The 10,286-nt window shown below is 45.8% G+C and overlaps 1 protein-coding gene across 1 annotated transcript; it reads left to right on the forward strand.

The window, feature by feature from the left end:
• LOC128461433 (free fatty acid receptor 2-like) lies at window positions 1–4,544 on the forward strand. The gene is made up of 4 exons (XM_053446358.1): window positions 1–978; window positions 2,670–2,732; window positions 2,846–2,942; window positions 4,459–4,544. The coding sequence occupies exons 1-4, from the start codon at window positions 7–9 to the stop codon at window positions 4,542–4,544; spliced, it is 1,218 nt and encodes a 405-aa protein (XP_053302333.1). The 5' UTR covers window positions 1–6.
• The last annotated feature ends 5,742 nt before the right edge of the window (window positions 4,545–10,286 follow it).

Below are 10,286 nucleotides of genomic sequence, written 5' to 3' on the forward strand. Positions count from 1 at the left end.
GCCACCATGATGCTCTACAGTCACCTGTTGCTCTTTGTCTACATCCTCACCTTCCTGATGGGGGTCCCCGCCAACATCCTGGCATTCTGCACCTTCTGCCGCAAGGTGCGTCGCAAGGCCAACCCCATCGACATCCTCCTCCTCAACCTCACCATCTCCGACCTCATCTTCCTCCTGTTCCTGCCGTTCAAATTGAAGGAGGCCTCGGACGACATGGCCTGGCTGCTGCCCTTCCCCCTGTGTCCCTTCACCAGCTTCCTGTTCTACGTCACCATCTACAACAGCACGCTGCTCCTCACGGCGGTGAGCGTGGAGCGGTACCTGGGCGTGGCCTTCCCCCTGAGGTACGCCGCGTGTCGCAGGCCTCGCTACGCCGTGATGGCCAGCGTGGCCTTCTGGCTGGTGAGCTCTCTGAACCTCAGCATGGTCTACATCATACCCCACGTCCAGTGGAGCAAAGGGTCAGATGGTGAGAACCCCAACGGCAGCAGCAGCGCACCCCCACTCACCTGCTACCATAACTTCTCACCGGACGAGCTAGAGATCATTCTGCCGTTCCGCCTGGAGCTCTTCATCGTCCTCTTCTGCATCCCCTTCTTCATCTGCTGCTACTGCTACGTCAACTTCATCCTCATCCTGTCACATCTCCCGAACATCGGCCGGCTGGTGTGGCAGCAACTGCCCCGGGCTCTGCGGACCTTCGCCCAGAGCCAAAGTCAGGCTGACCAGTGGACAAGAACAAAGGAATACAGGTTTCCTATCCTGAATGTGAGTCCTGCAGTGAGGCAGTGGAGAGAAGAGAGCGGCCGACTGCTCACCCTCAGGACTCCAGCACTGGGCACTTTCAACACCTCTGCAGGGAAACAGCTCTACTGTAGCTGTGTGAAGGTCCTGAACTGCCGCTCTCTTGCAGGAGTCAGGGGGTCGAGATGGACGGAGGTTTTTGGCTCGGACTATTCCCCTAGTGGCAGCCGGCGGGTCCTGTATAAACCTCCTGTGGAGAAACGGATGGCAGACATCCAGTGGAGAATTATACCTGGAGCTCTACGAACAGATACAGAGCTCACCTGGACCCAAGCACTGAGGGGGGGGGGGGGGGGTCCGTTCTGCTCACTGCCAGAGACCCTAGAACACTTAGTAGTGTCGTGTCCCAGGTTAGCTGACACTTTTAAACAACTACAGGATTGGTTGGGGGGTCTAGGAGAGGTCTTCTCTATGCCACTCTTTGTTTTTGGACCCAAATACCTAGCAAGGAAAAAACACACTATGGTTTTAATGAATTTTCTCTTTTCTAATGCAAAGATAGCAACCTGGATTAGTCCAAAGAACAAGATGGCTGGGGGAGGCTGGACAGATCCACTGCGCTGTCTGAGGGGTTTGGTGGCAGCGCGGCCTAGAATTGAGCATGTGTATTTTACACTGACAGACAATTTGGAGGGATTCAGGGCTGTGTGGGGGGTGGGACAGGTCCTGTGTTGACTGGGGGACAACAAGTCTCTGGTTTTAAAATGTTAACACAACATGGTAATTTTAGGGGTGTTGTATGATGTGTGTGTGTGTATGGAATGTTTTAACCTTTTTCTGCTCCACATAATTGAATGGTTAAGGATTTATTTTGACAAAGTGTCCTAAATAAAGTTATTTAAAAGTCGAAAAGTCTTCTTCTTCTTCTTCTTCTTCTTCTTCTTCTTCTTCTTCCCCGTCTTCTCCTTCTTCTTCTTCTTCTCCTTCATCCCCTCGGTTATGTAACGCGTCAGCTGTAACGGCAGAGCCACTGGTTCCTTCATCCAGATGAGTTGTGCTAAAAACAAGCTCCCTCCTCATCTATAATGAATTCTCACCGTAGAAACGTTTGCCGCTGCTGCTCTTCAGGACGACTCCGTCTAACCCAGAACAGTTATGTAACACGGGGCTGGGTCCTGAAACTTTTTAATACGAGGTCCACCAGGTCGGCAGCTTCCGTCATAGGAGTCAGACTCAGAGATGCACAATTTGTGTATCTTTGTGGTTGTTTTGTGTCTTTTGGGGATTGATTTGTGTATTTTGAGGGCATCAAGACTGTTTAGTGGCTTATTTGTGTGTCTTTGAGATGTTATTGTGGATCACTGTGGTCGTTTTGTGTGTCCTTGTGTCTCTTTTGGATTGTTCTGATTATGTGGTCGTTGTGTATTTCTCTCTGGTTGATTTGCATCTATTTATCCTCGATTCTGTGTCTCTTTGGATTCATCTTTGTATCTTTGTGGTTGTTTTGTGTATCTTTGGGATTGATTTGTGTAACTTGAGGGCATTAAGACTGTTTGGTGGTTGATTTGTGTGTCTTGGAGATTTTATTGTGGATCAATGTGGTTGTTTTGTGTGTCCTTGTGTCTCTTTGGGATTGTTTTGATTATGTGGTCGTTGTGTATCTCTCTGCATCTACTTCTCCCCGATTCTGTGTCTCTTTGGAATCGTCTTTGTATCTTTCTGGTTCTTTTGTGTATCTTTGTGGTCACTGGGGTTATTTTGCGCTTATTTCACATAATTGTTGCATCTTTGTGATGGTGTTTGTATCTTTGTAGTGGTCTCTGGTCCCTACCCAACATGCATTTAATACCACACACGTGCAGGATGGAATTCTACATATGGAAGAATAACTGATAGACTCCTGTTGTCCCACCACTTCCTCCCAGGCCTCAGCCTCGGTGCTCGGCTCGGACTCCGGCGTTTTGATTGAACGCACCGGGTCGCTCGCGGTACCAAGCCACCGCTGAGACGTCACCTCTGATTTGGTTCTTGCTCTGCCGTCCTGTGACTGTCGCTCTGTGAGGGGAGGACAGGGGCACTTTCATCCCGTCATTACTCTCAGTCTGCCGGCCGGGACGCTGACCTCTCTGCCCGCGTCGGCCTGGAAGTAACGGCCGATTATCGCCGTCGCACTGAGCAGGAATGTGATGTGCTCTCAGGTGTGAGCTGAGCCTGCAGGTTCCCGGTGAAGGACTTTGAGGCAGGAGCAGCATTATGTAATAAAAGTTCATACTGGACATGTGCTGACGGCAGCCTCTTAAAAATACTGACATCCCTTGTGGTCAGAGAAGAAAAGAGAAGAGTGAAAACAAAGATCTGTGGAAGTTAATTCACATAACACCTTGTTTACTGCATCAAGAACTGTTTAGGTTAAAGAGAGGCTGCACCAATTTTACACCCAAAGAAGTTTATTCATCATAAGACACCAGAAAGTCGAGAATTGTGTCTTGAAAGTGTGATGACGCGATTATGTTTGGATGCAAGTGGTGAAAAACGTGGTGATGAAGCTCTGTATGGTGCAAGAGCAGCGGGGGAAATGGGCAAATTTTAAAAACTCAAAAATATATGAAGTTCAAATAACATATTGAGTTAGTTATGTTTCTGTAATTAGACATTTTCCCCAAATTTCCCCCAGGATCTATTGTGACAGAACTATTTCACTTCAGGCTCCGTCAGCAGCTGCTCTGGAGCTTTCGACCACATCACACGATTTCCTCAACAGAGGAAGTGGAAGTTCAAAGTTCTATTTATCCATGAACTTCATGAACTCTCTTCTTACTTGTTGTAATCAAATGTGGAAGGGTGTGTGTGGGGGGGGGGGGGGGGGGGGCTTTCCTGAACTATCCTTTAATTTAATCAATTAAGCTTTTATTTCATACATTGAGTCATAAAAAGCAGACACATTAATTCCAGGCACATTACATTATGCTGCTCTGGGTTGCTCTTGTAAAAACTGATTCAACTAATGAAATTATTTGGCTCAGTGAACACTTAGTGAGTCAAAACGTTAAAAGTGGATCATTGTTCACATGACCCCAATAAACGGAGCAAACATTTCAGCAACATTGAAGTTTTTAGGAATTTTTGGGATTTTAATATTTACACATCAGAGCCTCTCATGCAGGAAAACACTACACATGAAAAATGACAGCTGTTCAGTTGTATGTCTGTGAGCACCAGCACCAGAATCATATGACATCTAATCACTTCATCTCTGAGTGTAATTGAACTTTCATGACAAATTTGAAAGGATTCTCTCCAGGCGGATTTAAGATAACCCGTTCAGAACCTCACAGTGACCTCGACCTTCATCCTCCAAATTCGAATAAGGTCATCCTGTCGTCCAAGTGAATGTTTTTGTCTGCTGTTGTTAATTTCCCTATAGGTGTTCCTAATTATTATATTCACCATGAGCATCAGCATGAGCATACCGTGACCTTGACCTTTGACCTTTGGCGACCAAATTCTAATCGATGAGTTCCACAGGACATTTGTACCGAATTTGAAGAAATTCCCATAAGGCATCGTTAAGATACTGTTTTCACAAGGCTAGCGACCTTGACCTTTGAGCTTTGAGCCCCGAAATCTCATCAGTTCATCTTCGAGTTTAAATTAAAGTTTGTGTCAAATTTCAAGAAATTCCCTCAAGGTGTTTTTGAGATATTGTGTTCACAGTGGGACGCAGAGGCATTAAAATGAAAGAACTCATCGAGAGGATCAAAGATTATAGAGACGTGTCTGGACGCATCGTGTATACGTGACAAGTTTAACCTTATTATATCTATTTTTACACCATAATGGGAGAAAATGTCCCCGTTCTCGCTCAGATAAAAATATTATAGCAATATTGCACAGCTGGGAAATGTCTAAACCAATACACTTCTTTACTTCTTCTTCTTCTTGTTCTGCTTCGTAGAAATAGGCGGTGGGTGGGTGGGCAGATTGTGGGGTAAAAATAAAGAGCAAAGAGAATGAGTCACTGTTCCCTCAATCCCAGTCTGGATATAAATACATCCACACAGACACACGTACATGCATACGCTCCTCCACGCGTGGCTGACATTATATAAGCTGGAGCGTGGGAGGTGTGATGCCAGGCATGTATAATTCATCAATGTGGGACTCGGCTGAGGGGTCGCCACTTACAACCCCCCCCCCAAAAAAAAACACTTCACCAGTGTTGTGGGTCGAGGTTTGATGCCCGGGAATCGAACTGCGGTGTTAAATTCAGTCGGTTGAGTTGCAGGATGAGTGGAAAACCGACAGACGGCCCAGAGGCTTCACGGGGCGGTTTCATCAAATGTGACAGAAAGTGAAGAGAGAGAGAGATTTTTTGTCGCAGGAGGATGAGAGAGAGAGAAAAACATCTCAGGAGCTGGAGGAGGAGGAAGAGGAAGAGGAGGAAGAAGAGGAGGAGAAGGAGGAGGAGGAAGAAGAGGAGGAAGAGAGGGTTACTTCAGTTTGAATAAACCAGATTCAATAACAATTTTGAGGCCACAGAAACAAGGTGTTGACACATCATCACATTTTTATTTGATTAGTTAAAGTTAAAATACAACTTGTGTGAACATTTCTCAAAATATCTGTTGAGTGAGATTTTAGATTTTCTATTATTTAGTTTGCTGTATATGATTTTAAATAACACTAATACTTTTTTATATATATAATAATTGTCCTCTTAGTGAAGCTCTTTGTAAAAAGGGGATGTAGAGATAAAGTTATGATTAAATGTATTGTTGTTAAACACCCAGAACACATTTGGAATCAACTCTGAAACAACAACTGTGCGTTTTGTCCACAGGGGGCGCAAGAGAGCTGAAAACCCAGTGGCTCTCCTCTGCAGCTGACTGGTAAAAACAAAACCCTCATACTTTATATTTACAGGATCTGAAATTCCTCCTGTATTGAATCATACTGTAAAATAATTTAACTTTTCATCGAGAAGACATGTCCACGAGAGGTAATAGGAAGCAGATGAAACTCGGAGGGTTCGGTACCGAGAGAGCGATGAAGATGTGAAGCAGCAGCTCGGGGGGGGGGGGGGGGAGTCTGCGTTTGATTCTCATCGCTGCTAATTTCCTCAAAACTACTTAAAATCCCCGGTTTCCAGAGTGATTTATCAGTAGTGAAGACGAAGACTGGGAAATAAGTGATGCCTCAATTAAGAAAGGCCTTAATTAGTTAATACAAATGGATGGATGGATGGATTGATGGATGAAGGGGGGGCTATCCCATAGATGACATCATCCTGAGGTATTTTAAGTGGCTTCACTGTTTTTAGTAGATTCAGCTTTTTGAAAATATATCCAGCAGCTTGTTTTCATGCTAGATTCATTCACAATAGTTTCCCTATCCGTAGATTTGTGTATTCAGTGTTTCCACAACCTGCACAAAAGACAGGAAAACTCATAGAATATAAACCCAAGTTTTAATAACGCTTTTTGTTGTGGAGAAACCTTCGCCCCAGATGTCTGATCTCCTCGAGCACAGAGGCCTTCACAGATCTCAGAGCACAATTAAAGGATCGATAAATTGGATTCTGGAGGATTCCCCCGACACCCGGACCTCCTGGTCTCTTCGCTCTCTGAGACTCTGACGCTCGCAGACACACACGAGGGTTATTAAGTGCTGTGTGTGTAACCCATAAATCAGCTGATGTATGAATATATACCCCAGGACGGCTGCAGCCGGCTCCTCCCCTGACTAATGCAGCCTCTTTCCATCGTGTTTCTTTGTTTCCTGCCCTCTTTCTTTTCCAGTGACGGGTCTAAAAGTAGCAACAATACAGCTGACATGATTTTTCTTTTTTCCTTCCCGGTTTTCTACTTCCACCCACAAATGTTTTCCAGGCATTCAGAGTGCAAACAAGTGGAAAGTGCAGACATACTGTGAACGCTTTATATTTAGAGGACGGGGTCGGTCCAAAGACGTTTGGTTAAAGACAGAAAATACTGGATTCAGGAGCAGAGCAAACACAAACTGCATTTTCTTTATCGTGCTTGGGCATGAAGACAAGAATGGACCGTAAATAAAGATGGAGGACGCAACTCTTCATTTCTTCCCACTGTCAAGAAATGAAGCAAAAATATCCCGGATACAAGCACAGCCATCTTGAGCATTTGGAGCCAGACTCGGCTAATCACGCTCTCGACCAATCGCAAGTCAGTCTGAGCTGCCAATCAGGACATTTCACCACATTTAGTTGCATCAAATAACTAAAATTATTATTTTGATCTATGTCCCATCTGCTCACATGGAGGAGGTAGGATTTACGACATGATTGACAGCTGAGACTGATTGATCATTGGTCCAGAGCACGTATGGGGGGGGGGGCTCTACCAGTCTAAATCAACCAGTACAGAAGGCCGTGTGTTTTCAGCATCAGTATTCTTTATCTTCAGTAATCTAATTCCTCCACAGTGTTTCTTCTCTACTCCTCCCTGGAAAGTAATGATTGAATTTCTGCTCCTGCTCAGAGTTTATTTACTGTCACATCAGCAGACACTCGGAGCCTTTTCCCTTATTAGCGCCGCCCGGCCTTCCCAGCAGCGGCAGGGATTTTTCCCTCCGTGGTAGCGTCACTGGAAACGTTGACACGACACCCGGCTCCTGCCTGAAACACTCCTCTTCTTCAGGCTCCAGGATTCCAGTGGCGGTGTCGTCACAGCTCCGGCTCGGTGTCCTGGTCCTCACAGGTCCACAGGTCTCCGGCTGAGTGGAAACTCTGCAGGACTGTAGTCGCTTACTGGCAGCGAGTCGGTGGCAGTGACTCAACGCAGGGCAACAAAACCCCAGAAGAAGAAGAAGAAGGAGGATGTTGGCGCCGCTTTAAAGAGTGGCTTAAAAGTGCTTTAGTTTTTCCTGCTGGGCTATATGCAGGTCACGAGGGAAAACGGCGGAGAAAGGGGAATTTACTTTTCTCATTTTGCAGGATGGGGTCAAGCAGGGCACAGAAACAGGGGTTTACCTCAGACGTACTTTTTCCAAGAAGCGCTGCGTTTGGAGCTGGCACCGGGCAAAGTGATTTTCTCACCAGGGATTAGTGTAGGGGCGTGGAGTCTTTCACTGAACGCACTCAGCGGCGTCTTTCCACTTCTGCTCCGCTGATTAAACATCAAATCCTCAGACACTGCACGGCGCTTTAAGTCGGCCTTAAAAGATCCTTTAGCTCGAGTGGATTCCAGGAGATTTACACCAAATTAAAAAGCTCCACCTTCGCCCGTTTCACACATGCACGCGATTATACACAACTTTACTCTGAGATGGACATTTCTGGATGTGAAGCGGAGGCCCCCTTGAATCCGTCTGAGATTTGATCATGTATTCACTGCACAGCTCTGCCGTGATGGATGACATGGGGATACTGTCAGATGTTGTCCCTCTGAGGGGCCAACAATCATGTCTACACACACGTGTACACACACACACACGATACACACGATACACAATGTCCTTCACTTCTTTTTATTGATAATTATCTCTGGATCTGTGCCCGGCTCCACGCTCGCTCTGGGACACGTCCTCAGCTCGCCACATGCTGAGAGACGTCCTTGAGACTGTTTCTCTAATGTTATTTATATGTATATGAAGAAGCTGTTTCTGCACCAAAACATGCAAACCAGACATAAACACATTATGCACACATGCCTCTGTAATGTGAGGATCACTCTGAGCTTCAGCTGAAACAGCCTGACGTCAACCTGCTTTCACTCTCTGTGAGAAAACTCTCAGGAACGAACGGGCGAGTTTACTTTCCACAGATTCAGATCTCTGCTCCGAGAGTTCGTCTTTACGTAAGATGCAGGAAGACTTTTAGCCTCGCTACGAATGTGAGAAACAATGAGAAGATAGATAATTTATTTAGTTTTTTGAGGATAAAGCTGAAATATTGAGGATTAAGTCGGAATTTAAAGAGAGAAGAATGTTTTGCATATCGAGAATATAGTCACGTAATGTCTGGTTGTTACATTGGTGACCTGTCGAGACTCTCGTCCAATATCCAACACTGTGATGATGAGTATTGTAGAACTTTGAAGAGATTGAGCCCAAAATCGCTTCTCTAACCACAAAAATCTGGAAGATTTGCAACCTGAGCTAACTGGGAATGGAATTATTCCAGAAATACTGATGGTTTTACCAGAGGAGTTGAAATCTTGACATTTCCACTTATTTTGAATCTTTTTGTTTCTCTTATTTTGGACCCAAATATTCTTACGTGTCACTATGAAGGTTTGGAGTAAAACATCTTAACAAACACTGGATGGATTGTTTGTGTGTATTTCAGTTCAGTTCACGTCCGCCTCAGGCTGAACTGAAATAATCTCCTGACTTTTCAAACTTTTGGTTTATGAACAAACAGCAAAGAACCAAGAAAACCTCACTGATATAATCAAAATCGTTGTTCCAGTCACGATAAGAGACATACCACCATTCATCCATTATCTATACCCCTTAAATATTGAGATAGAGCCAAATAAGACAAAATCTGTGTAATAACATTATAGATTTGATTCTGGACTTTAATGGATCAGTTTCGTGACAGATTCAGCGTCGGGGGTTCGAGTCCTCGGCCTGAAGCGTCCTCATCTGCCTCCTGGACCATGAGCTGCTGCGCTGGAGTGTGTGATGTTATGCAGCCGCAGCTCGGAGATGGCGTTGAGAGCTGAGAGAGTCCTCAGCGCTGAACCCTTCAACACAAAGAGACAGCTCCTGTGCGGGGGACGCCCGCTGATGTTATTGTTGGGCTCAGGAAGGCACTCCCGTCTCTCTGACCTTGAATCCATCTCACGGAGCTGATTGCTCACATTAAGTAATGAAGAGTGACTCGCTCTGTCGCCATCCAGCCGACCACAGCATGTGCTCCTGTCTGTGCTGAAGCCGATGCTTTGACGGACAGCCATAAATCACAGATTGTTTGGTTGCAGGTAGTAAAATGTGGAGAATGTTTAATTTGCTGGTGAAACTGCACCGGGGTGAGCCATCACAGCCGAGATGCTTCCCCCCCCGGTGGCGGTTAACTCTCTCTCAGGAGCGAGAGAGGCCATCTCGTTATCAGAGTGTATCAGCGGGGGGGGGGGGGGGAACTCGTTATGTGGCCGGAGAATGTCCTGATGCCTGAGCAGTGTGTGTGTATGTGTGTGTGTGTCTACTGAATGTGTGAGTGTGTGTGTGTCTACAAGGTGGTTCAGTGGGGATAGTAGGGGGGGGAGTGGGGGGGGGTCTTGGCGTTGCCACAGCAACAGCCTCAGTTATGTAACATCATATGTTTCGGTGTAAACAAAGCGATGTGTACACGCTGCCTTTTCACCGCCGCCGTGGAGAATACACACGGAAACAGACGTGTTGCTCAAGCCTGTTAAATTCAAATCTGCCTCTCCACACCCGCGTTGCTACAAAAAACAAAACACAACCAACACAAATTACAGGGACGTTACAGCCTCACAATTCACCTTCCTTCCTACAACTCAGCGTGTCACCTCTCATTGACAAAACCCTGAAATATG

This window comes from Pleuronectes platessa, chromosome 18, assembly GCF_947347685.1.
Source record: "Pleuronectes platessa chromosome 18, fPlePla1.1, whole genome shotgun sequence".
In the NCBI taxonomy this organism is placed as follows: Eukaryota; Metazoa; Chordata; class Actinopteri; order Pleuronectiformes; family Pleuronectidae; genus Pleuronectes; species Pleuronectes platessa.

Bases quoted from the DNA above. Each gene is read 5' to 3' on its own strand.
- LOC128461433 (XM_053446358.1), top strand. From the start codon at position 7: ATGATGCTCTACAGTCACCTGTTGCTCTTTGTCTACATCCTCACCTTC. The intron at 979-2,669 runs GTCCTGTATAAA...ACTTCCTCCCAG, and splicing joins CCCCTAGTGGCAGCCGGCGG to GCCTCAGCCTCGGTGCTCGG. The intron at 2,733-2,845 runs GTACCAAGCCAC...CATTACTCTCAG, and splicing joins AACGCACCGGGTCGCTCGCG to TCTGCCGGCCGGGACGCTGA.